The 25,492-nt window shown below is 41.2% G+C and overlaps 3 protein-coding genes and 1 long non-coding RNA gene across 7 annotated transcripts; 3 read left to right on the forward strand and 1 right to left on the reverse strand.

Moving 5' to 3' along the window:
• Positions 1–1,224: 1,224 nt before the first annotated feature.
• LOC116197088 (mechanosensitive ion channel protein 6-like) lies at positions 1,225–5,891 on the forward strand. The gene is made up of 6 exons (XM_031527114.1): positions 1,225–1,992; positions 2,423–3,623; positions 3,992–4,115; positions 4,220–4,513; positions 4,744–4,946; positions 5,165–5,891. The coding sequence occupies exons 1-6, from the start codon at positions 1,422–1,424 to the stop codon at positions 5,448–5,450; spliced, it is 2,679 nt and encodes an 892-aa protein (XP_031382974.1). The 5' UTR covers positions 1,225–1,421; the 3' UTR covers positions 5,451–5,891.
• A 335-nt stretch (positions 5,892–6,226) lies between these two features.
• On the forward strand, positions 6,227–22,958 carry LOC116197086 (serine/threonine-protein kinase ATR). 4 transcript variants are annotated; one of them, XM_031527112.1, is made up of 20 exons: positions 6,227–6,565; positions 7,628–7,772; positions 8,109–8,221; positions 8,936–9,270; positions 9,386–9,510; positions 10,040–10,184; positions 10,309–10,887; positions 10,968–11,037; positions 12,042–12,351; positions 13,108–14,418; positions 14,859–18,258; positions 18,348–18,917; positions 19,324–19,947; positions 20,302–20,496; positions 21,063–21,277; positions 21,708–21,768; positions 21,873–21,964; positions 22,080–22,189; positions 22,327–22,459; positions 22,572–22,958. In XM_031527112.1, exons 1-15 carry the CDS (start codon positions 6,379–6,381, stop codon positions 21,228–21,230), a joined length of 8,277 nt encoding a protein of 2,758 aa, XP_031382972.1. In that variant the 5' UTR covers positions 6,227–6,378; the 3' UTR covers positions 21,231–21,277; positions 21,708–21,768; positions 21,873–21,964; positions 22,080–22,189; positions 22,327–22,459; positions 22,572–22,958. The 4 variants fall into 4 exon arrangements, with proteins under 4 accessions (XP_031382972.1, XP_031382970.1, XP_031382973.1 ...); XM_031527110.1 differs by having other exon boundaries at positions 22,116–22,189; XM_031527113.1 differs by having other exon boundaries at positions 13,108–14,364; positions 22,116–22,189.
• On the reverse strand, positions 22,093–23,896 carry LOC116197089 (pentatricopeptide repeat-containing protein At2g17033). The gene is made up of 2 exons (XM_031527115.1): positions 23,551–23,896; positions 22,093–23,473 (listed from the first exon to the last, which is right to left on the reverse strand). Exons 1-2 carry the CDS (start codon positions 23,857–23,859, stop codon positions 22,406–22,408), a joined length of 1,377 nt encoding a protein of 458 aa, XP_031382975.1. The 5' UTR covers positions 23,860–23,896; the 3' UTR covers positions 22,093–22,405.
• On the forward strand, positions 22,956–24,178 carry LOC116197090. The gene is made up of 3 exons (XR_004154985.1): positions 22,956–23,097; positions 23,212–23,360; positions 23,448–24,178. It is a non-coding gene; the product is annotated as an uncharacterized LOC116197090 (long non-coding RNA).
• The last annotated feature ends 1,314 nt before the right edge of the window (positions 24,179–25,492 follow it).

The following is a 25,492-nucleotide window of genomic DNA, read 5'->3' on the forward strand; positions in this document are numbered from 1 at the left end:
AAAAAAAGAAAAAGAAAAAGAAAGAGGGGGTAAATATTGGCCGAGGGGGGGGGGGGGGGGGGAAGGAGACGAGTGGCACACTATAATATTATATGGCATAACAGGTCGACCAAATTATGTGACACCTTACTAGGTCGGATTTGGAAACAATGGAAACAAGGGAGGAACTAAAAAAAAAAAGATTGGGAAATTTTGGGGGAAAAAAAAAGAGGAGGCGAGTGGCGGGGAATAGGTGCCCACTCACCCCCTGGTGGGCATGGACGAGATTTAAAAAAGTAGCAGTAGTAATAGTAATAGTAATAGTAATAGTAATAATAATAATAATAATAATATAATATAAAATAGTTCAATTTTGGTAACTAATGATACTTAGGGCATAGTACATATAGAAAGACATATTTATATACATACATATATATTATAGGTAAAAATGATATTTTGGTAAATAAATTTTTTTAATTATACCATTTATTTCTCTAAAGTTTTAGAAAAACATTTCTCTCTTATATTTTATTATATGATATCCATTTCATTCATTTTTGCTTACTATAGTGTATGACTTAAAAATGAATACAAACTGCAAATCTGAACAAAAGAAATTTACTAGGAAGTGTTTCGGTAGAAGAAAAGGAACAAATTTTTTTCCCCATTTTTGTGCTTGGACTGTCACCACCGAAATTAAGTGTTGCTAACATCAGGAGGATCCTTAAAATGTGAATTATAAAGATGACAAAAAAAATAGTAAGTTTCTTATTATCCAGAGACAAACTTATTTTTTTAGAAGATCCTCTTATTATATTATAATAGTGACTCATCTTTTTAAAATTTAAAGAATAAATTTCTTATTATTTAACAAGTTTTTTTGTTATACTAAAAAATAAAAGTTTCTTATTAAATAATTAGTGTCTTATTATTTAATATTTTTTTTTATTATTTCGTTATAGACAGTCACCTAATAAATAAATAAATTGTGTTAGACGTGACAGCTTCCAAAAAGGCCATTACAAAATGCTTCTTTTAAGGAGCCTCGCAAGACAAGTTTATCCCCTGAAAATTTCATGCAGTGGCAGGTATCGTTATTTAGCCAAATCACAGGGGCACTTCCTTAGTTACGTACGGATCTACCCAACCGGACGAGACGGCCATGCAACGCAATGCAACAGTGAACATTAATGCGAGAAGCTCGTCACATGTAATATGCTCGTTCCCTTTCCCTCATCTCATCATCTCTCTTCATGGCGCCAAGCCACTTGTCCCTCTCTCTCTCTCGATCTGTCTTCTTCGCTTCCGTGATCTGAAAATTATATGAATCGGCCATTTTTCTCGAGCGACGAAGCTCGCTCTGCTCCCATCACCCGAACATAAACAATTGCGTGCATATTCGGATATCGCCATTCCGGTCGGATTGAGTTAACATTTCGATGGAGTCCTTCAAGAAATCCTTCAAATCTCAGACCTCCTACAACTCCAGGCACGGCCACCGTCTCTCCTCCGGTGGAGGCGGCACCGGCCCCTCCAACACTGCGGCCGCCACCTCCCACGAGGAGCTCCCCATCCTCTCCGACATCCATCTCCATGCCGACAGCCCCGATCCCCCATCATGCTCCCCCGCCGACATCACCACCCGTCGCAGCGCCCCTGCTGCCGGCACTGGTGCTGGCAGTAAGGTAACGAGGGACTCAAGCGTCGAGTTCTGGAGAGCCAGTGGTGGGGAGGCAGGGCCTCCCAATGCCCTGCAGGACCCGCCCTCGAGGCTGATCGGGCAGTTCCTGCAGAAGCAGAGCCACAACGGAGGGGAGGTGGCTCTCGACATGGACCTCGAGATGGACGAGCTGAGTAATGTAAGGTTGCCTCCCTCAGCAGGGTCCACTGGCAAGTCGGGCCCGATCTGCTCTGAGCAGTCCAAGGACACGCTTCGGGTCTCCTTCGAGCACCTCATCTCGAGCGATACCAGCAACTCCAGCAGCGGCGAGGATAGTAACAGAGGCAGCGGTAAGTAAGCGCATTTCGTAGACAGCGGTTCTTTTTAGCAGCTTGTCATGGAAACCGGGGACCCACCTAACCTCATGCGCATTCGAACTGGATTTGTCTAGCCAATAGACCAAGGGGTACCGGTGATTTCATTGAAAAAAGAACCATGTATATTTTGGTGAGACACGAGATGTAATCTCCATTTGAACGCGGGCTTTCCCGTCATTGTACATGTTCATACCATATTGAGAGGCTAGTTAACTCCGTGACTAGAAATTGGCACGTTCGGATTTATCAAAGGTGTCATGGGATCTAGGTAGTTATGATGGCGTGTATCTATTGCCCTCCAATGAATTGCATAATCCTGTCTTTCCGAGCACTGGAATGGTTATTAGTTGTATTAGCCCCGTTAATAAGCTGTTTCTCAGTATGTGTACTGGTTGTTCTCCAGGCGGGGAAGAAGTCGCGAGATGTACTTCAAACAGATCATTCCAGCCAACCGCGACCTTCATGAAGGCAAAGACCCGGTCCCGTTTGATAGACCCACAGCCAGAGGAGTATGATAGGAGATCGGGCCAAATGTCGGGAAGGGTGCTGTGGTCTGGCCAGTTCAGGTCAGGTGGGCTTGGAAAGCCCGGGGGAGGGGACGAGGACGAGGACGACCTGTTCCTGGAGGAAGACATGCCTGAGGAGTACAAGAAGGCGAAATTCAACACCCTCACCCTGCTTCAATGGGTGAGCCTCATCCTGATAATTGCCCTTCTAATAGTCACCCTTGCGGTCCCGACCCTCAAGCGCAGACACATATGGAAACTCCAGCTCTGGAAGTGGGAGGTGGTGATCTTGGTCTTGATCTGCGGAAGGCTAGTGTCGGGTTGGGGGATCAAACTAATAGTCTTTTTCATTGAGAGGAACTTCGTGCTTCGGAAGAAGCTGCTGTACTTCGTGTACGGGGTCCGCAAGGCCGTGCAGAACTGCCTGTGGCTAGGCCTGGTCGTGATAGCATGGGAAAGCTTGTTAGACAAGAAAGTCGAGAAGGAGACCAATGATAGGAAGTTGCGTTATGTGACTCGGGTCCTGCTGTGCCTCATGGTCGGGTTCATCCTCTGGCTCATCAAGACCCTGATCATCAAGGTGCTCGCGTCCTCGTTCCATGTCAGCACGTACTTTGATCGGATCCAGGAGTCGCTGTTCAGCCAGTTCGTGATCGAGACACTGTCAGGTCTGCCACAGGTAGAGATTGAGGAGGATAGGAAGATGGCTGCTGAGATCCATACCTTGCAGGAATCGGGTGCAACAGTGCCCTTGGAGTTTAGGGCAGCCGGCTTCCCCCCGACCAAGAGTGGGCGGATGAGGAGCCCCAGTGTGACCAAGAGTGTGAGGCACTCTCCTTCTTGCACACCCTCGAGGAGGGTGGACGATATTGATGGTATTCAGATCAACCATATCCATAAGCTCAATCAGAAGAATGTATCCGCCTGGAAGATGAAGAGGCTGATGAAGATCGTTAGGCACGGGGTCCTCTCGACCTTGGGAGAGCAGATCAACAACACCACCGATGAGGATGAGTCGGCGCACTTGATCAGGAGCGAGAATGAGGCCAAGGCAGCCGCTAGGAAAATCTTCCAGAACGTAGCCAAGCCCCGCGCAAAGTAAGGCCACCTTGTTCTTCTCTACCTCGACATCTTTATAACCTCTGTTCTTACACCATCCAAATAGGCCGTCTAGAGGTTGGTAATAGTTCGATTTAGTTCCCTGTCTCTTTTTTCATCAGTTATCCTATTTTTAGAGCATCAACATCCACTATTTACCCTTGCTCGACATCTTAGAAACGAATATTGAGTTCGCTCAATATGATTTGGATCGAGGACTTTGCTTGTGCTCGAGTTTCGAATTTGACCCGTTTAAAGTTCTAATCTATATCCCCATCTGATTCTTGCGGTTCAGTTTCTTTCTGTTTTTCTTTTTTGTTTCGCCCAATCATGTTGTAACAAGGTTATGGCAAATTTGCCTTTGGCAGGTACATCTATCTAGACGACCTGATGCGATTCATGACAGAGGATGAAGCTTTAAGAACAATGTATCTATGCGAAGGAGCAGCTGAAACCAAGAGAATCAGCAAGCGATGCCTGAAAAACTGGCTGGTAAATTGAGTTACCAAAAACAACTTTTCATATACTAAAGTTTCAAACGCTTCCTCGATTTTGGTTTAAAGTTCTCTTTAATGATTTGTGTGATTGTTTCGTAGGTTGGCGCTTTCAGAGACAGGAAAGCCCTTGCCCTGACACTGAACGACACGAAAACGGCCGTGGACAAGCTTCACCGTGTGGCAAATGTCATCGCTGGTATCATTATATTGGTCATCTGGCTCCTTATATTGGGGATTGCCACAAGCAAGTCCCTCGTATATCTCACATCGGAGCTCCTGCTCGTGGCATTCATATTTGGGAACACTTGCAAGACAATATTCGAGTCCATCATCTTCTTGTTCGTGATGCATCCGTTCGATGTTGGGGACAGGTGTGAGGTTGATGGGGTTCAGGTAATTAAAGATTTTCCTTTCTATTTCGTTCTTGCTTGGAATGTATGGAGGTTATTTGCCAACCCAGATTCTGATGAAATTAGTTATTATGGCTTGGCCAATGCAAGCCTCGACCCCGGACCAAATTCCACTGTCCAAGACGGCTAATACTCAGTTACAACTCGACTTCTTTGTTTAGGCGGCTCGCATTCTGTTTCTTGTTCTTAGTTTGTTTTTACGGGGTGCTGCAGATGATCGTGGAAGAAATGGACATTATGACAACCATATTTCTGAGATATGATAACCAGAAGATTATGTACCCGAACAGTGTTCTCTCTCAGAAGGCCATCGGCAACTACTATCGAAGTCCCGACATGGGAGATGCAGTCGAGTTCTATGTCCACTTATCGACTCCTGCAGAGAAAATCGCTCTTATGAAGCAGAAGATCATCAAGTAAGTAAACGGCAAGCTCTCGGTTACAAAATTTATATTAATCGCACTCACTAGAAGTTCAAGACACATAAAAGCGAGTGCATGTTCGATAATTAATTTGCATTACAATAGTCTTTAGTTTCCTTGGCTGGTCGCTTAACATGTACTTCTCTATGCCAAACTTGTTCATTAGCACAATTATGCTATTTCTTCTGAGAGTACGTTTCGCTCGTGGGCAGTTACATCGAATGCAAGAAGGAGCACTGGAGTTCTTCGCCGATGGTGATATTCAAAGACGTGGAAGACTTGAATCGGGTGAAGATAGCCGTGTGGCTCAGCCACAAGATGAACCACCAGAACATGGGAGAGAGGTGGGCACGGCGGGCGCTCTTACTAGAAGAAATGGTAAAGATAATGAAGGAGCTCGATATCCAGTACCGGATGCTCCCTCTCGACATCAATGTTCGGTCTCTGCCTCCAGCCACCACCTCCCGTCTTCCCCCAACCTGGGTAGGAAATAACTAAGACACGAGCAGCGCAGAAGAGAAGAAGAAAAACCCAGCGAGCTGGGTCTGAGGAAAGGTTCGGCTTTTTGCTCCCCGGCAAATAGTGAAATATCAAGAGCTCGGCCTGAGTTTCTTCTTCCTCTTCTCCTGTTGCTTCCTGTACAATGTCATGTACTTAGCAGTATGCCGCCAGGCGCCAGCCGATTAGTTCAGATGGCCTTTCGATGGCTTTTGCAGCTCGGCATCGCCGAGACATCACCCTGCACCGGAATAATGATGCAAGGAGCAATTTTGTTTGTCAATTTCAAGATTTGAATGTAGATATATACCTGCAGTGACGGCGCGTGTTATAGAAGATTATAATCAACCAATAAAGGAATAGGAAAGCAAGCATTGTATGGTCACTATTTGAGTTATAGCCTCTTGTTACAAGCTAGAATACTATACACCGGTTCTCATATGATATCGTGTCGATATTCGATAGTTAGGTGTTCATCCGTGACCATGTCATTCTAAACCATGTGATATAGGCAGCATGTTCCAATGTTCCATTTCGAAAAAACTAATATTCATTCAAATTCTTAACATCGATCAACTGAATCGATGCCAAACTTATTAACCGTGATCAGGAGCTTTTTGTGGTTTCCCACGTATATTTAAGCAAAATTTGAAATTATAGGCCTTTACTACAGCAACTCAAACTCGGGGACCAATTTTTAATATGTTAAAAGTTGGGGGACTTCTGTACATTTTTTTTTTATTTTTTATTTTTTATTTTCTCCACTCTTTCCCAATACGCTACTCCCGCCCCGCCAAAGTACTCATTCAACCCGGCCAGTCGTCGAGCGCCGAGCGGTCACCTCAACAGTGAACAGTGAGAAAGAGAGTAACCATAGCGTTCGAACGCTGGAGCAGCCGCAGAGGGGGAGGAGGATCGAGCTTGATTTATGGCGGCTTCGCGCAGCAACATTTCGAGCATCATCCACGAGCTCCGGGAGCGCATCGCCGCGTCTTCTTCGGCTCCTCCTAAGAACGGTGGCGGCGGCGGCGGAGGAGACGACGGTGCTCTGGAGATCAGGTTCCGTGCCGTGCTCCCCAATCTCCTCCACGCTTACGTCGTTCCCTCTCCCACAGGTAGTCCCTCACTCCGACAACCTATTCCTGCACATTCTGTGCTGATGTAAGAGAGAGATAGATAGAGAGAGAGGGAGGGAGGGAGGGAGAAAGAGAGAGTCTGCGCCAGTGGTAATGGTAAGTGTTGGACTAGAAGTTGCAGTCCGCCATTTGTTTGCTGAAATGGCGAAGAGGAGAGTTGAGAGGACGCACTATGCAGTTTTAGCAAATCAAAAGAAGACATTTTTGGCTTGTGCGCAAAAGGTGAGAGGATTCAATCGTTAGATGGATCTTCACAAGAGAATGTCTCTTTGCTACGGTAGTTGTACGGTGATTTGCAATGAAATGGTGGGACCTGGTTGTTCGCTTTAGCCTCATGCTAGGTGTTAAAGTGGATGTTCTAAATTTGTTTTTCTTTTTTTTCTTTCGAGCATAAGAAGAACTGCATAACGATTCTTATCAGGGAAAAGAAGGTGAAATTTTGAGGAGAATTTGTAGTTCAGCTACCAAAGAGATGCTGTCTCTCTAGCTTTACTTTCAGTTATTCAGTAGTTCAACTTCTTTTATCCAAATTACTTTCGATGTCTTCCTTTCAACTGATATGATTGTTTGTTCCTGAGATTCAAATGAAGAGCCTACTGCTTTGCGGTGTGACCAACCAATCCTCGGTGTATCATAGAGTCAATTGACCTAGTAAGAATGTAGAGGAATACAAATAAGTTCTGCTGTCAGAAGAAAGCATATAGGTTCTCTTATTATCTTTCTCATCTTTTTGGGGGGTGGGGGGTGAAGTTTCGATTGACTTGTCAAAGGCTAAATCTGTGTTTGGCTAGAAGCATGTATCTTTTATGGCAGCTTCTTCATCCTGAATGATGACCTTCACTTGTCAAGTGAAGATAGTTATCGAGCTGATGTATGATGTTACGAAACGTGTTACTTGCTTTTTCAGTGCTTTAAGGTCCTCTCTCCCTCTGGCTTATCTGCTATTGAAGAAACTTTTTTTTTTTTTTGATAATTTAAGAAACCTTCCTTTTCTTTTTGTTGAATGGGAGTTTATCATTCTCTTGGTTTTATCTCTTTCAGAAAATGAGAGGGAAGTAGTTGCAATATTGAAGCTCATTTCTCAAACTGCAAGAAATATTCCCGGTGTATTTTACCATGGGAAAGCAAGTGCTGTTCTACCCGTAATTGGCCGGATACTACCCTTCTTTACGGAGCCCGCATTCTGGTAAGCAGCAAGAAAAGTTTTACACGGTGTTTATGAATTAGCTATTGCTGTCCTGTTGTTATTCCCCTATATATTTTATGATTTGACATACATCCAATGTCAATAGTGATGTTTATTTATTCTGAACTGGTTTATTAGTTGAGACAATTCCTGTTATTAGTCATTAAATATTAGCCCACCATACAAGTTCTGCTTCTGAATGCTGAAATGACTTCTTTACCTTCGCTCTATAGGGATCTGTTTGTTCTTTAAATTTTCTGCTTTTGCTGTGTGAATATACAATATTTCTGCCATTAATTGCCTGAGACTCTAACAAGAACTGTCTTATTGTGCCAGTGCTCGGCACGGCGTGATTTTTGAAACAGTTGGATCTCTATTATCTTTGCTTCGGGCTGGGGAACGAGATGCGTACCGTCAATTTTTTGTTGATGCCATGGCAGTGGTTGAAGGTGAGGAGAAGAGCCTTTCAGTTCTATGAACAAATTGATATGTACCTGTGGTTGTTGCCTCTTGTGCATTTTCCGACTACATCCTGAATCTTGTGGCCATGAAATGGAACAAATGGTCTTCCTTATTGGAGATTTTGGTCTCTTTAATCTATACTATTATAAGAGAAAAGGAAATCAGTTGGTGTAACCATCCTTCTACCGAAAATGGCCATTGCAAAAGAAAAACAATAAATTAAAATTATTGGATATTAAAGTATAGAGCAGTAATTTTAAATATTTTTTAACACCTGTTTTCACCCCTCTCCCATTACTCTCCCTTTCTCTCCCTCCTATCTATCTCTCTCTCTCTCTCGTCACCCCCTTTTCCCTTTATTTCTTCTTCAACGTCATCAATCACTTTATTATAATTTCTGTTTTTAATTTTTTCTTTAAAGATTCTTTCATTTTAAAAAATTGTAGAAATTGGTTTTACTTCTATTAAAAATAGCAAGTAAGATGCATAACGTAATAAGTTAATGTTCAAAATGTGATTAAAAAACGGAAAAAAAATCGTATAATATCACGCGTAGTGTGGGTACAAATGTTACTGTTTGAAATGCTACCTGTAGATTCTTGCTGATATTGTTTTCCATCATCATAAATTTTCTGTCTCATTTGCTTTTTAGATCATTGGGTTCCATGCATGATGTATTTATATGCTATGTCAATGACCAGATCTTTTGTACGCTGCATCAATCTGTGGAGACGCATCAACCACTTCTGAATCTATTAAATTGACCTTGAAGTGTTTCAGCCAATCCTTTACTGGTATATTTGATGATCCTGCTTGCCTCTGTGATCTTCCGACAAGTTGTAAACCAGATGACGGCTTTGGCATTTTGATGAACCTCAGTGGCAACAGGAGATGGCAAACCTTTGCGACTTGGATGATGAAGCTTTTGACAAAATGCTTAGTGGATGGAATGATATTTGTTGAAGGTTTACTCAGTTTGTCATTTATTTCTTCAGCTTGTTCTCTGTTATGTTTTGGAGACGCTGACTTGCAGATGGTAGGTATCATTATGTTGTGTTTTCAGTTATTAGGCATCCTTTCTTTGCAAATGTTGGTTGCCTTTTCACCATAATTGTGAAATAAGTATTCTGATCATTAAAATATTTTACAAGGCATGTTTTGACTTCGCACGGATCATAGGATCAACAGTAAGCTATGACATTGCTCCACATGAGAACATAATTCGATCAGTATTGGCTATACTGAGTGAGGATAAAGATGGACTGCCAGTATTCAGGTACTTGAACAGCTGGGTGAAATTTATATCTTATTTTCTTGTGAAGTTCTGGTGTATGGTTAACATATATAATTTACAGAATTTTCTCATAAGAATCATGCAATTTCAAAGCCTTTTTGAGTTTCACTTCTTGCTTTTTATATTCGTGGAGGTTTATTTCCATAAGTGGCCTCAATGATTTCTTGCTGTAGGTAATATTGATACAGTGGAATTTTATGCTACATCAATTGATAAATATTTATACAACATATTGACAATGTTGTTTGAGTATTTGAGTTTTAATGTTATGTTGCAACTCTAAGTGACCAAATTGATTCTTTTGATGTTAATTTTCATTTTTCTTTTTTAAGTGTTTTCATGTTCCTCCTGATATACTGTTTGCAGCTTAGACTACTAAAATTTGGAAGGAAATACTCACTACAGACTAGAATGCACTGAAGGCTTGAATTGAATTGGCTGTAGATTGAAGCATTATATCTAGCGTTAATGGTGGATACAGTGAGGCTATCTATTGGCTTTTGCACTGCAGAAATAAAGTCTATGACACCTGCATTGGCAATTGCCTCGAAGCATTCCACACAAATTGTCCTGATGAAGTGGTCATGCAAACAGCTGTCGATTTAGTTAGCGTCTTTCCTCTATCAGTATGCAAAACCAGAAGCCAAGAGCTCAAGGTTGGGTTGTCCTTCCCTTGTTATTCGACAAGCTTGGCTCATTCTCATTTGATTCACCTTTCCCTTAACTGTAAAATGTAACATTTAATATACCAGCAATACTAATGCAGTTGTATTTTCCTAGGCTGCATTATGCAATGCATACAAACGGGTTGCTAGAATTTGCCCACCTGATATATGGAAGCCAGAGATCCTTATAAAGATGATGCATCATCCGGAACCTTGCTTTCAACTGACAAGTTGCTTACAAGTAGCAGTCTCCATTCTCGGTATTGATTGTGTTGGAGTTATGGAAGTCAATGGAAATGTTTCAGAGTTGTCTGTGCTATCTGGTAAATCGTTCAACTCGTCAAGGGTTGGAGAAAAAAGGTCTAATGTGAATGGTCAGACCAACAATATCAAACGCCAAAAGACAAGTCAGCAAGGGGAAGCTTCTGCTAGTTACGTTCTACCACAGCAGAGTGCTTCTCATTTGACTATCTGTGAAAGAGAAGAAAAACATGCTGGTTATTTTCATGAATTAATTATTTCATTTGTTGGAAAGTTGAAGCCTTCGGCTGTTCACATTGGTTTTCCAAAACCAGAGATTGCATTGACCGCTCTTTGCATGGTTTGCATTGCCTTCTCAAGATATCCAAAGACCATTTTGTCTTTTTCCATCTTCCAGCAGATGCTATCATGGCTTCCCTGGATCTCTGACCAGGTAGGGCTGCATTTGTGGAAATCATTCTAAACAATGTTTATCTTTTAGTTGATTATTGAATTACTGAATTCATCTTGCAGGCAAAAATAGGAAATTCAATAAGTTTGTCCATCTATCTGGAAGCAATTCACAGTGTACTGCTTTTACAAAGTAAGGAAATCCCACTTACCATCATTGCTGGGACATGGTGCAGTGAGTGGTACTAAATTTGTTGTTTCACTTTGAAGACTTAAGTAAATAAGAGATGGAAAAAATTCCTTTTCTATTTTAATAAAGAATGACTTTTTGTAGTCTTTGTTTAAAGATGATCTTTCCATTTGTATGGTATTGTTGAAGTGCAAATACAACATAGGAAGTTTAGCCTGATAACGAGTCTAAGAGGAAATTCTTAATGACAAAGACAAAGCCAAGTGCATTCCTGGAAACCTAGAAACAAGAACTGAAGTAGGTGGAAAAATACCAGGTAGTTGGGAAATGGCTAGTCAAAATTGATGAAGCAACACGAAGAAATTTAGTGCAATAGAGGATGGTTTACTGGAGGAAATCTGTAACTTCAGAAACTTCGGTCTGTTGATAGGTTGATACGTGGCTTTCTTTAATAATTTATTTCATTGTTTGAAATTCTTGTAGGAGCAAGCAAAGCAATGATCTAGTGCGTTTCAATTGCTAATTATGATTTAGTGTATACAATAAAAATTCATCAACAGATCTTCTCTTTTATCTTTTTCATTTTTCTGGCTAATTTCAACTTCAATCTAGTTTTGTCTGGTTTCAGCCTGAAGTTCCCAAACAGAAATTTTAGTTTCATTTTTGAAATACTGTATGTTAAGCAAATTGCTACATGCCATTTGCTGCCAACAAGCAGTCAAAACAATCCAGTGGTTAATTTGTTGTCTTCTTATGCAATATAGATGAGAAACATGTTATTCACTGTATGCTGGAACATTTATTGTTGATCCCTTATTCATTTGTTTCATGAAAAAAATAACTGCATGCGATGATTTTCTGAATTTGGAGCATAATTGTTGTATTTCTCTGGCTTGATGATTAATTAGTGGGTGTCTTTCGATGTGTTTGCTTGTTGCTTCATTTGCTGTCTGGTAAAAGTTTGCTACTCTATGTATTAATTCATTTCAATTTATCTTTCTGTTTAGGTCCTCTCTTTTTGAAGCAGAAGCTTTTCTGTGGTGATAAGGGTGATGCCAATTATCTAATTGGAGTGCTCAAGATTCCATGGACTCATTCTCTTGAGGAACATCAGTCCCCTTGCAAAAGTAAAATTAGTTCTGTTCAAGTTCTGTCCAAGCTGGGTCCTAGCTTTAGTGATGGAATAAATGCAGAAGTTTTGGATATGTCTCTTCGTGATAAGGCAGAAGATGTTGTGGCTGAAGCTATTATTTCCATGCCTGTGAATGTATTGTGGTCTGGTCTTGGTATACTGAAGCATATCTTTAGAAGGCTGGAGTAAGTTGACGCTGGGACTTATTTTGTCTATTTACATACATAGTTTCTGCATTTAGAGTCACTTTATCTCCTCTATTGATTGGTAAAATTTTTGAATTTTTAAAAAGAAAAAAGTACACTTATTAAAAAGAACTTATTCGTAATATTTAGATTTATGTATAAATTAATAAATAAAATATAAATGTATATATATATTTCTTTTCATGAACTCCTGAGGCATTGGTTGTATCAGCATTTTGCTACTGAATCTAATAATATTGCGATTGTCCTTCTTGTGAGATAATTTCTTTCACTCGCTCAGCCGTTAAAATTCCCTATCTTCTGAGACCATTTTGATGGGTTGTATCTGAAAATGTTAGTTGCTTGGTTTTGATAGGTGTGTTTATATCATCCAACGTAATTTCTTTCAGCTAGAGTAACCATTGTTATTACCCTGAACCAGTTGACTAGCTTTATGAGATGCCTTAGTAGGTAGAACAATTATTTAGGGTAATAAAAACTAGTTAGCAATTGTAAAGCTTGTAGTTGGAACCAGATCATTTTCAGTTTTACTTCGGTCATATGATGGTGAGATGCAATATAGAGTAAAGGATGATGTTTGGATATGTTGACCAGGTATAGAGTGCTTAATTCATATGTTAGAATGTGCTGCCCAGAATCTTTTTCTTTTATCTCATTAAGGAATTTTTGCTGGGATTTTCCTTTTCATATGATTTGATTGTTCGTTTTTCTTTACTATTCTTTGTCAAATTGCAGGATCTTTGGGAATTTTGAGCATGAGCAAGTGAAGAAAATCATTCCCTTTTCTCTTGGTTTCTTGTCTTGTCTAAATGGGTCGTGCAATGACAAAGCCTATTCTGATAACAGTTCATGCAAGCTATATATCAATATGAAAGGCGAAAAATGCTGCTCGACTCTAAATCTGTTGTTGCAAGGCTTTAGGTGTTCTAAGTGTGACAGAGATGCTTGTAACAATGAGGAATGCTCTGCAAATGTCATAACTCCACCTGATATGCCAGATAATGTGACTTGTTCGGATGAGGGGTTCACGTATCTGCAATCTCTGTTTTTTAAGCTCCTCTACGATGAATCATCAGAAGAAGTTCAGGTTACATGTGTGCAAAATATCCGGCGAATTCTTGGACATGGGACTACTGAGATTCTGATCAAAGCAAGACATGAATGGGTTAAATGCATTGAAGACCTTCTCCTTTGTAGAAAGAAGGATGTGCGAGAAGCATTCTGCTCCCAGATCAGTGTCTTTGCTGAAGATCCCATTTTGACGTGCTTATTTTCTACCGAATATGGCCAGAGTAAAAGTAAAGAACAGATATTCTTAGACATAATCAAGCATGCTTTGGCAGCAGCAGAAGATCCCCAGATTTTTGAAACTCTTTTGCAGTCGACTGCGGAAATTATGATTTCTGTGGATATCAACAGTCAGCTCTTCTTGTTTTCTCTCATTCTTCTGGTTGATCAACTTGATAATCCACATGTGACAGTGAGAATGAATGCGTCTAGGCTGATACACAAATCTTGCTACGACCATGTAAAAGGAGGACTTGAAGAAATCCTTTTGAAAGTGGTTTATATTCGAAATGAACTATTTGAGTATCTGTCCATGAGACTTCCCAACCGGCCTGCAATGGTCAGGGAGTTTTCAGAAGCTGTTTTCGGGATTGAGACTGCGGAGCTTCTCAAGAAGATGGTCCCCATTGTTCTTCCGAAACTCGTGATGTCTCAGCAGGAAAATGAGAAAGCTCTAGAGACCTTGTATGAGTTGGCGAGGTGTTTAAACACTGATCTGGTGCCGCTGGTTGTTAATTGGCTCCCAAAAGTTCTTGCTTTTGCCCTACATCAAGCAAATGAACAAGAACTCCAATCCGCTCTGCAGTTCTACAGAGAGCACACCGGGTCAGACAGCCAGGAAATCTTTGCAGCTGCTTTACCTGCTCTTCTTGATGAGCTTATATGCTTTCTTGACAGCGGTGACTCAGAGGAGACAGAGAGAAGGTATAATTTGCCCAAACAACTAATCCAGAATGCTGAGATTTCATATGGAATACGGTGCAGCTCATCTCTCTTATTTTCATTGTTCTCACAGTCCTCAACCTCAAGTGCGTTATAAGTTTTCTAATGAGTCATGCCATTTTGCATTGTGTTGCACATTTTATGTGTTGTACGAAGAAGGAAGCCATTCCAAACCTTCCCATAATAAACACTAGGTTTTTCTTTTCTTTCTTTTGGGGGGGGGGGGGGGGGGGGGTGGCGTTGCCTCGAATTCTTATATTTTATACTTTCACCCGAGGACTCTGAGATTGCACCAGTCGACTGACAAACTTGCTATCATTAAGTTATGTTTGCCTCTATTTCTTGCCTTAATTTATGTGAGATAGTTCAGTGTCATTTCCGATTTCTTGTCATTAATGAAATTTTATTGTTAAATTTGTATTTTGCAAGTTTTATTTTAAATTCTGTTAGTCATTCTTATCAAGCTTGTCGCACAGATTGGCAAGGATCCCACAGATGGTTAAGGAAGTAGCAAGAGTACTTACGGGGGGTGAAGATCTTCCCAACTTTTTGAAGAATCATTTTGTTGGTCTTCTCAACAGTATAGACAGAAAGTTGCTGCATTCAGATGATCTCTTGCTGCAGAAACAAGCTTTGAAACGTATTGAGATGCTAATTGAGATGATGGGTTCTCACCTTACAACATACATGCCAAAGCTGATGGTCCTTATCATGTACGCCATTGATAAAGAATCTCTCCAATTTCAAGGTCTCTCCATCTTGCACTTTTTAATTAAGCAATTGAGGGAGGTATCGCCATCCAGCATCAAACATGTTATTTCTCAGGTTTTTGCATCTTTAATTCCTTTTGTTGAGCGAGACAAAAAAATCAGCCCTATGAATTTGAATAAAGTGGTAGAGATTTTGGAAGAACTTGTTCTGAAGAATAGGGCAATTCTAAAGCAGCACATCCGTGAATTTCCCCTTCTGCCAAGTATTCAAGCTCTAACAGAAGTAAACAATGCCATACAAGAAGCTCGTGGGGAGATGACACTGAAGGATCAACTACGAGACGTTGTTGTAGGTCTGAATCATGAGAATTTGAATGTGAGGTATATGGTGGCTTGTGAATTGAGCAAGTTGCTGAACACAAAAAGGGAGGATGTTACAGCTCTGATTATTGGTGAAGCCAGCGCTGACATGGAGATTTTAAGCTCTTTGATTACATCTTTACTGAGAGGATGTGCAGAAGAATCGCGGACTGCTGTTGGGCAGAGGCTTAAGCTGGTGTGTGCTGATTGCATTGGATCACTTGGAGCAGTTGACCCCGCTAAAGTCAAGGGCTTTTCGTGCCAACGCTTTAAAATTGAATGTTCTGATGATGACCTTATCTTTGAGTTAATCCACAAGCACCTTGCAAGGGCCTTTAGAGCTGCGCCTGATGCCATCGTTCAAGACTCAGCTGCCCTAGCTATCCAAGAATTGCTGAAGATCGCTGGTTGTGAGGCATCACTAGATGAGAATTCTTCTACTTCTACATCTCAGGCACAGTATGATAGGAACCCCTTGAAGGTGGTTGCATCATCGAGCAAAGACACTACCAGTAGCCGTGGGACCAATTGGAGGGGTCAGAAACTGTGGGACCGGTTCTCAAATTACATTAAAGAGATTATTGCCCCTTGCTTAACGTCTCGATTCCAGCTTCCTAATGTGGGTGATTCTGCTTCAGCTGGTCCTATATATCGCCCTTCTATGTCATTTAGGAGATGGATCTATTATTGGATTCGGAAGTTAACTACACATGCTTCTGGACCCCGCGCGGGCATTTTTAATGCTTGTAGAGGTATAGTGCGTCATGACATGCAAACAGCAACATACTTGCTACCATACTTAGTTCTTCATGCTGTCTGTCATGGTTCCGAGGAGGCGCGCCATGGAATAACTGAAGAAATTCTCTCTGTGCTCGATGCAGCAGCATCCGAGAACAGTGCAATTTCAATCATTGGAACTGTCTCTGGGCAGAGTGAAGTTTGCGTTCAGGCTGTGTTTAATCTTCTGGATAATCTGGGCCAGTGGGTTGATGATGTGGGCCAGGAGCTAGCTCTTTCCCAGTCTTTACAATCTTTGGCATCTAAACAACAGCAGTCCAGGATGAAAGATCAGAGTCCAAATGCTCTATCTGATCAGGAACAACTTCTCATACAGTGTAAAAATGTCTCAGAGCTATTGGCTGCAATACCAAAAGTGACCCTTGCAAAGTCGTCCTTCAGGTGTCAGGCTTACGCCAGGGCCTTGATGTATTTTGAGTCCTATGTGCGTGATAAGTCTGGCTCGTTCAATCCAGCTGCTGAGATCAGCGGTGTTTTCGAGGATGATGATGTTTCATATTTAATGGAAATATACAGCTACTTCGATGAGCCTGATGGACTCTCTGGCTTTGCATGTCTGAGGAAATCTCTAAGTTTACAAGACCAGCTTCTGATAAATAAGAAAGCAGGAAACTGGGCTGAAGTTTTGACTTCTTCTGAACAGGCTTTGCAGATGGAGCCTAATTCTGCTCAACGCCACTCTGATGTACTCAATTGTTTGCTGAACATGTGCCACCTTCAGGCCATGATGACCCATGTTGATGGTTTAATTTCTCGGATTCCCAAGTATAAGAAAACATGGTCAATGCAGGGAGTGCAGGCAGCATGGAGGCTCCGTCGTTGGGACCTGATGGAAGAGTACCTCAGTGGAGCCAATGAAGAGGGTTTACTCTGTAGCAGCTCTGAGAGTAATGCTTCCTTTGACATGGATGTTGCAAACATTCTACAGGTGATGATGAAGAAGGATCAATTTTCAGTGGCCGAGAAAATCGCACTGTCAAAGCAAGCTCTGATTGCCCCTTTGGCTGCTGCTGGAATGGACTCATATATGCGAGCTTACCCGCATGTTGTGAAACTTCACTTCTTACGAGAACTGGAGGATTTTCATGCTCTTCTTCTTGGCAAATCTTTCTTGGAGAAATCATTTCACGCTGGTGATGTGCAATTCTCAAATATGATGGAGCACTGGGAGAATCGACTTCGGTTTACTCAACCTTCATTGTGGGCTAGGGAACCACTCTTATCATTGAGAAGGCTAATTTTTGATGCCAGTGCTCTTGGGGCACAGGTTGGGAATTGCTGGTTGCAATATGCAAAGCTCTGTCGATCAGCTGGTCATTATGAAACGGCGAATCGAGCAATTCTTGAAGCACAAGCATCAGGCGCTCCTAATGTACACATGGAAAAGGCAAGGCTTCTTTGGGGCATCAGGCGTTCTGATGGGGCAATTGCTGAGCTGCAGCATTCACTTCTAAATATGCCAGTGGAAGTTATAGGTTCTGCTGCAATATCCTCAATTAGCAGCCTCTCTCTGGTTCCTCTGAATTTGCCACCTTTACAGACTGATACTCAGAGTTTTAATGCGAATCGTGATATTGCAAAAACTCTCCTCCTTTATTCGAGGTGGATCCATTATACAGGGCAAAAGCAGAAAGAAGATGTGATCAGTCTTTACACTAGGGTGAGAGAGCTGCAGCCCAAGTGGGAAAAAGGGTATTTCTATGTGGCTAAGTACTTTGAAGAATTGCTTGCTGATGCTCGCAAACGCCAAGAAGAAACTTCTGAACGTGGCCCTAGGGTATTGGCATCTTCTTCTGTAACGGCTGTTTCTACAACCTTGGGCAATGACAAGAGCTGGTGGTATTACCTGCCAGACGTTTTATTGTTTTATGCAAAGGGGCTGCATAGAGGACATAGGAATCTATTTCAAGCGCTTCCTAGGTTGTTAACCTTATGGTTTGATTTCGGAAGCTTCTATCAGAAAAATGGTTCTTCATCCGACAGAGATTTGAAAAACATCCACGGGAAGGTAGCAAAGGAGCTTTTTAACTTTGGATATTAATTTCTTATTCGTGTATTATATTGTCTACAGTAGTTAATTTCTCCTCCATTTGGCAGGTCATGAATGTTATGAAGGGGTGCCTGAAGGATTTGCCTACATATCAGTGGTTGACAGTCTTACCTCAACTGGTATCTCGAATTTGCCATCACAATGGAGAAACTGTTCGACTTGTTAAACACATCATTACCTCTGTCCTTCGGCAATACCCACAACAAGCACTTTGGATAATGGCAGCAGTCTCAAAATCTACTGTGCCTTCAAGGCGTGAGGCAGCAGCAGAAATCATACAAGCTGCGAGAAAGGGTTTTACCCAAGGAAGCAATGGAAATAATATTTTCACCCAGTTTGCTGCCCTAATTGACCACCTAATTAGGTTATGCTTCCATGCAGGCCAGTCAAAGGCAAAAACAATCAATATTGCTACTGAATTCAGTGCCTTGAAGAGGATGATGCCCGTGGATATCATTATGCCAATCCAGCAGTCTCTCACAGTTAGTCTACCATCATATGATCCAGATCTGAAAGGAAGTCACCATTCAGATATCTTTTCTACTACAGATCTTCCAACTATATCTGGGATATCAGACGAGGCTGAGATTCTTTCATCTCTTCAGAGACCTAAGAAGGTATTCTTAAACCCTTGTCGACAGTTCCATGAGATGCTTTTCTCCCTGATTTCTGGTTCTGCAGTTAGATGATTCAGTTTACAATATTGCATGGGATAACTAATTTGACAGACTTCTTCAGCATTTTGAAAGGGTATTAAGAGTGATACTGCTATGTTTAAGATTGATGACATTGGTCATTCAACCACACCTAAGATGATTGTGTTAGCTGAAAAATAGTCAAATAAGCAGAGTTTATACAAAAGAAAGTTATGTTTGTCGTTGCGACCAATGCTTTGCTGGAAGAAGTCAGAACCCTTTGTAGCCTATGTTTAATAACTATTTACCTTGTAGAACATCTTGGTACTTTTTTTCACGAGCATATCTCAAATTTCCTTGTTGAATATCTATCCCCTTTGTTCTTCAGATTGTTCTGCTGGGCAGTGATGGTATTGAACGACCGTTCCTTTGCAAACCAAAGGATGATTTGAGGAAAGATGCTCGCATGATGGAATTTACTGCAACTATAAACCGCTTATTATCCAAATATCCAGAAAGCCGACGGAGAAAGCTGTACATCCGCACATTTGCAGTGATTCCTTTAACTGAGGATTGTGGAATGGTACAGTGGGTCCCGCACACTCGAGGACTCCGACATATACTGCAGGACATATATATAAAATGTGGCAAGTTTGACAGGCATAGAACTAATCCTCAAATTAAACGGATTTATGACCAATCCCAAGGCAAAATGCCCGAAGATGAAATGCTTAAGGTGAAAATCCTTCCCATGTTCCCTCCTGTTTTCCACAAGTGGTTCCTGACCACTTTCTCGGAGCCTGCTGCTTGGTTTAGGGCTCGGACAGCATATGCCCACACAACTGCAGTCTGGTCCATGGTTGGGCATATTGTGGGTCTTGGCGATAGGCACGGTGAAAACATTCTGTTCGACTCCACAACTGGGGACTGTGTACATGTTGATTTCAGTTGCCTATTTGACAAGGGTTTGCAGCTGGAGAAACCTGAATTGGTGCCCTTTAGACTGACTCAGGTAGGAGCCTGCAATTTTGTGTACTAGATCCTCTATGACTCTCTTAACTCATGAATGGTGACCTGACTCTTTCAATTGTGAATTCAATTTAGCTAGAAAAACTGCAACTACATATGTGCGCGCGCATGCATGTGTGCATGTATGTATGTATGCTTTGTTTTTAGTATACATGTTTTATGGTAAAGATTGTCTTTGCTGGAAATGTATTAATTTTTGAGAACCAACAAACTTATTCTTTCTTACACCAATTGCTGTTGATATAACCTAGTCGCATGGAGCAATTTTTATAGTGACTTGATCCCTTGCTGACCAAATATTTGTTCTTACACATCTGTTCACTGTTGCATTCTTCAGAACATGATCGATGGACTGGGCATCACTGGATATGAAGGCATCTTTTTAAGGGTTTCTGAAATTACACTCTCTGTGCTGAGGACACACAAAGATACTCTGATGAGTGTTCTTGAAACATTTATACACGATCCTTTGGTGGAATGGACAAAATCTCATAAATCCAGTGGCGTGGAGGTTCAAAACCCTCATGCACAGGTGTGGATCTTCGAACTATAAGTCCTGCAATTTAATGTTTCCTATATTTTTTAGTCTCGATTCTAATTGGTTAAATATTTGAATGAAAATTGTCTTTATGTTTTTATTTTTTTCTCAATATATTGGGGATTCCTCCATGAAAATATAAATGAGGGTTAGGATTTGTGCATGTTCGTGTGAAGAAAATACCCAGGGATCCGATCGTTTCCATTTACATCATTTTAATGTACCTCTGAATGAATGTTGAACCATGGAAGAGTGACTTGATTCACTAGGCACAACTGGAGTATTTTGTCAAATGGAAAGTAAATGTTTCAATTTCCAGTAGTGAGTTTACTGCCACTAGCGTCAATATTGAACCATGGCAACAGAATGCAGACTTAAGCTTCTCCCCTTCTCACTCTCTGGGAGCGAGTGCAGAAACAGCGAATAAGATTAGTTTTCCTTTTCCCTGAAACTGGCTTAAAGTAGTTGAAGGATGGATAATCACTTGTCTGAGTTGCTTAGTTGACTCGCTTTGACGTGTTCTCTGGTTTTGCTTATTTCTTGATTATGTTTTATTGCAGCGCGCCATCAGTAATATTGAGGCAAGGTTGCAAGGCGTAGTAGTTGGAGTTGGAGCTGCACCATCTCTACCTTTAGCGGTTGAAGGTCAAGCTCGACGGCTAATTGCTGAGGCAGTTTCACTGAAGAATCTCGGAAAGATGTATATCTGGTGGATGCCATGGTTTTAGGAACAGTAACTGGACATTCAAAGATTCCTACACTTAAAAACTGGAAGGTATATCAGTAACTTCCTCCATTCACGGGTCTTCAATCTCTCCTTTATAGTCTTTAAGTTGTGCCAAAAGGTTAAGAGTGAAAAGGTCCATCAGTTATCGAAGATACCATTTGAGGCATGCTTCACAAGTCTTATATGGTGTTCGGGTAATCCAACTGCTTATGAGTAATAACATCATCATTATCTTTCAAAGAGCAGAACAGCATTTAAAGTATAAAATTTTACAGCAGTTCCACCAATAAAATTTTATAGCAGTTTCTTGTCCAGACTTCGAATTCCAGCTGGAATTGAAAGCAGTTGAACTGCCTGTTCTGGTCTGGTTGTGATTAACTAGACATTCTGATGTTCTGATTCATGTAGCCTTTTCGAGCTCTAGAGAGGTCTTTGTCAACTATTGTTACCTTCTTCACTTCACCTTTAAATTTTTCAGGTTTTTGGCAGTGAAAAAGGTGTTATCATGATGAAGATCATACTAGACGATAGAAGCAAAGGTGATCTCTCTGGCTATATAGAAACATCCTTTTCGTAAATGCATGTCTATCAAAGTTTGTTCTGTTTAATTTCTTCCCCTGCTCAGCAAACCATATTTTGGCAGCTCGATCGGTGGCATGATGGAAGAGACGGGCCAATCCTTAGTAGATGTTCAATGCAACTTTTGAAGATGAAACGGGGGAAGAAGATATTAAGGTACATTAAAATCATGATAATGACTCATTCTTTTAAATACTTTTTATCCGAAGGAATTATATTCCGCCTGTCAATTTAAGGCGGCCACCATGTGAATTGAAAACTGCATTATCAGGCTCAAGGTCTGCTGAGAAATTTTTTTGCCATTCAGCTCGTCTCCTTTGACTAAGCAGCGCTGCACGCCATTTAATTGCCAACTCACTACTTGCAATGCTGAGCATCAAGGTCGTGAAATTTTCGAATACTAATGATTTTTCGCTATGTGGACTAAAAGCATCCAAGCTTTTCTGCCACATCTAGTAATCAAAATATTTCTCAATCTTCCAACAGACTATTGATGACAAACTTTATGGTTCTTGCAGGTGTGAATCCTCGAAGCACGTCAAGCTTGCTTCTCGCTTAGTTCCATCTCTCCTATTCCAACCACAGGAGCCGGAGTCATTACCTTTTACATTGCCAGTCTCTGAAGACTCTTCCTTTGGCTACTAAACACCCGTTGTTCTTCCTATCAATTCTCATCGGGCTCTTCGCTCGAATCAGCAACTCTCTCACCATGCCCTTTATGGGCGATTCTCCTCTGATACTGCTGTGTTTCCCTGATCCACAGATTATGGTGACTTCCTCCGGAACTACAGCTTTACCATCACCAAGCTTTCGTTTCATCTCTTCCATCCATTGTAACAAGATCACATAAGCTGAACCCAAGTGCATGCCATGCAAATCCAATTTTGCTTCTGAGGTACTCCACTCCATTGCCTCATTTATAATAGGAGAATCTATTAACTCTCGGACCAGCAAAGCCTCCTGGCCATCCAAAACCTCCTTCAACTCCTCGATCGAGACTGGAGAATCACTCGTGTTCTTCGTCATTGACACAATTGTGGGGCATGAGTTTAAGACAGTGTTATAAGTACGGATCGAGAAAGGAACACCCCTGAGTTTCATCCTTTGAAGCCAATGAACCATTTGAGTTAGTTCACCATGGGCTCCGTAAGAAGAAAGAACCATGTTCGAACACACAGTATCGATCTCAAATCCCTCACTTTCCATGGAGTCAACTAATCTCAGCATCTCTGGAAGCAACCCTGATTTCCCATACGCATACACCAGAGTCCTGAACTCGAAAGCTGAAGGTAAGATCCCTTTGGGTCTCACCTCGACAATAATATTCTCCGCTTTGATGGGCCGACCCATCTCGCACAAGCCGCAGATTATGGACTCATAAGCTCTCTTCTTCACGTAAACAGATGCAGAATTTCGGAGAAGTTGCTGCAGATAAGCGAAAGAGGCGTGGAATCCTCGATCAGATTTGTGTTTGGCATGGGACTCGATCAGATTGCAATAGAACAGAGCGAGGTCTCGCTCACGAAACTCAAATTTCGAAACGGTTTCTGCAGTAAGCTCATCCGATTCCTCGAACTTTCCTTGTTTATCGAGCAGCGCGATGAGCTCGGCAACTAACTTGGGATTCCATTTGTACCAGGAAGCCTCCCTGATCCTCAGATAGAACTGCAGAACAGTATCGAGTGTACTGTGACTTAACAGAAGTCTCTTACTATCAAAGGAGGCAAAGGGAGTTGACTCACCGGAAGAGCGAGAAAGGAGAGGTTGGGCTGGGCGGCGCCGGGGGAAAGGAGATGCGACAGAGCATTGAGAGCTACGGATTTCGGTGAGCCCGCGATGAATTTCTTCATCAAGCGGTCGGTGGCGGCGGCATCTCCGGCGGCGAGGGTCAGGCTGTGGACGAGGCGCTGGCCCTGCTTGCTCAGCGCGCAGTGGACAGGTGCTGGTGGAGTCGCCTGCGGCTGGGGGTAGAAATGGCGGTGGCGGTGGCGGCAGCGGCAGCGGCTGTTCCACGGCAGCTGCGGAGGATGCCGGAGTCGGAGGCTGTCCATCGATGACAATCGGCAGCTGACCGGTAAATAGGCTGGGCCGTGTCCGTATCTGTTGTCATCAGGTTCAGACCAGGCTGACCATTTGACCGGACTAGACCGGCTTTGTTCCACGAATCCCTTATCCAACTGATTACTTAGACCGGTCAGGTCCGGTAGCCACTTGTCTGTCGACCCAACATCTCATGCATTTGCAAAATTTGGAGCTAAGTCTTAGCGAATGATAATATTCATCTTGTAATTGTTTTTACCCCAAATGCTTCAGATATTACTTTCATGGTGTTAAAGAAGGAAGAAAACATGAGCACTGCTATTCGATTCAGAATCAAGATGTCATGATTTTTATTGGTTTCAATTTCACTTCTTATTTATCTTTTCACATCTCTTTATTGCTTATAAAGTTTAAACGCATTGATTTTTATCGTAATGGAAAATATAAATACCATGAATCCATGATGGTAGGACTAAAAATAATTAGACTTAATTATAAAATAGCGACTTGCTTTTCTCAATGTCGAAATATGCATGACAATAATCAAGTTGACTCTTATTCATTATACTACCTAAAGCAAGAACAAAAAGTTCTCTTAACTCACACTTCCCGATTATACTTATAGATAATAATTTTAATGTGCATGATGGTTGGACTGCTCCTACCATGGCCCATGACAGATTTGGGCCAATTATATTGCAAACTCCCCATTGAACATTCCTTGAGTTCCAACCATGGCCCATAAGGAGGGAAGGGTACCAATAAGGACCTCTGCGTTTGGTAGTTTTGCTCTTTGAGGCTTTAACATTTACTTTTATGTACGTGTGAGTGTGACCATATCGTTTGCTAAAAATGTTAGTTCAAAATCCTTTTTTCTTTTTTTTTTCCTTATTTTGATAGTTTCTTCAATTTCTAGAATTTGAAATTCTTGGGGGCGAGGGGGGTGTTGTCGCCGATGATGGTCCGGCCAATCAAGATATGAAGTAGGTGCAATTTTTTGGATCACGGTTATAGGGGGTAGGACCATTGCCAGCGACCTTGGGCGTGGAGGTGGTGGCCCTCGGGGACAACCCCACCATCTTATTCCAACAAAAGCCTCCTGCTTTTTTTTTAATATATAAATTAATTTTCACATTTTAAAAATTAATCTTTAATTCTAGATATTGAAGAAAATTTTAAAATAAAACAAGGCATTTAACCAATATCTTAGCAAACATAACGGCTTATTTACATAATATTTAACGTTAAGACCTCAAAGAAAAAAGTCACCAAACTTATGAACCTTGTTTGGTACTTTTCTTTTATATTTTATATATATATATATATATATATATTTATTAAATCTGTGCATTGCATGAACTATGCAAAGAAAATTTTACTACAAGAAATTAAGTATGAAAATGATAATCGAAATCTAATTGTTGTTTATAATGATATATACAAATAAATCATCTGTTATATTATATGAATTTTAATACGATAAACTTTAGACCGATGCTAGATAATAGTTACTCAAGAGTTTATAAGTAAATAATTCATGTAAAATATAATAATCTCGATTATCAATCTAATTTATAAAAAAAAATAACATCCTAAAAAATCAAACTCCCTAGCTTTAGTTAATCGAGAATAAAAATCATAAAG

The sequence above is a fragment of the Punica granatum genome, chromosome 2, assembly GCF_007655135.1.
Source record: "Punica granatum isolate Tunisia-2019 chromosome 2, ASM765513v2, whole genome shotgun sequence".
NCBI lineage: Eukaryota > Viridiplantae > Streptophyta > Magnoliopsida > Myrtales > Lythraceae > Punica > Punica granatum.

What these genes read in the sequence shown, in the direction of transcription:
- LOC116197088 (XM_031527114.1), top strand. Translation starts at nt 1,422, where the DNA reads ATGGAGTCCTTCAAGAAATCCTTCAAATCTCAGACCTCCTACAACTCC. An exon ending in GTAGCCAAGCCCCGCGCAAA is followed by an intron (nt 3,624 to 3,991) that starts GTAAGGCCACCT and finishes TGCCTTTGGCAG; the next exon opens with GTACATCTATCTAGACGACC. An exon ending in GTGAGGTTGATGGGGTTCAG is followed by an intron (nt 4,514 to 4,743) that starts GTAATTAAAGAT and finishes GGGGTGCTGCAG; the next exon opens with ATGATCGTGGAAGAAATGGA.
- LOC116197086 (XM_031527112.1), top strand. Translation starts at nt 6,379, where the DNA reads ATGGCGGCTTCGCGCAGCAACATTTCGAGCATCATCCACGAGCTCCGG. An exon ending in CGTCGTTCCCTCTCCCACAG is followed by an intron (nt 6,566 to 7,627) that starts GTAGTCCCTCAC and finishes TATCTCTTTCAG; the next exon opens with AAAATGAGAGGGAAGTAGTT. An exon ending in TTTACGGAGCCCGCATTCTG is followed by an intron (nt 7,773 to 8,108) that starts GTAAGCAGCAAG and finishes TTATTGTGCCAG; the next exon opens with TGCTCGGCACGGCGTGATTT.
- LOC116197089 (XM_031527115.1), bottom strand. Translation starts at nt 23,859, where the DNA reads ATGGACAGCCTCCGACTCCGGCATCCTCCGCAGCTGCCGTGGAACAGC. An exon ending in TCTCCTTTCTCGCTCTTCCG is followed by an intron (nt 23,474 to 23,550) that starts GTGAGTCAACTC and finishes ACTGTTCTGCAG; the next exon opens with TTCTATCTGAGGATCAGGGA.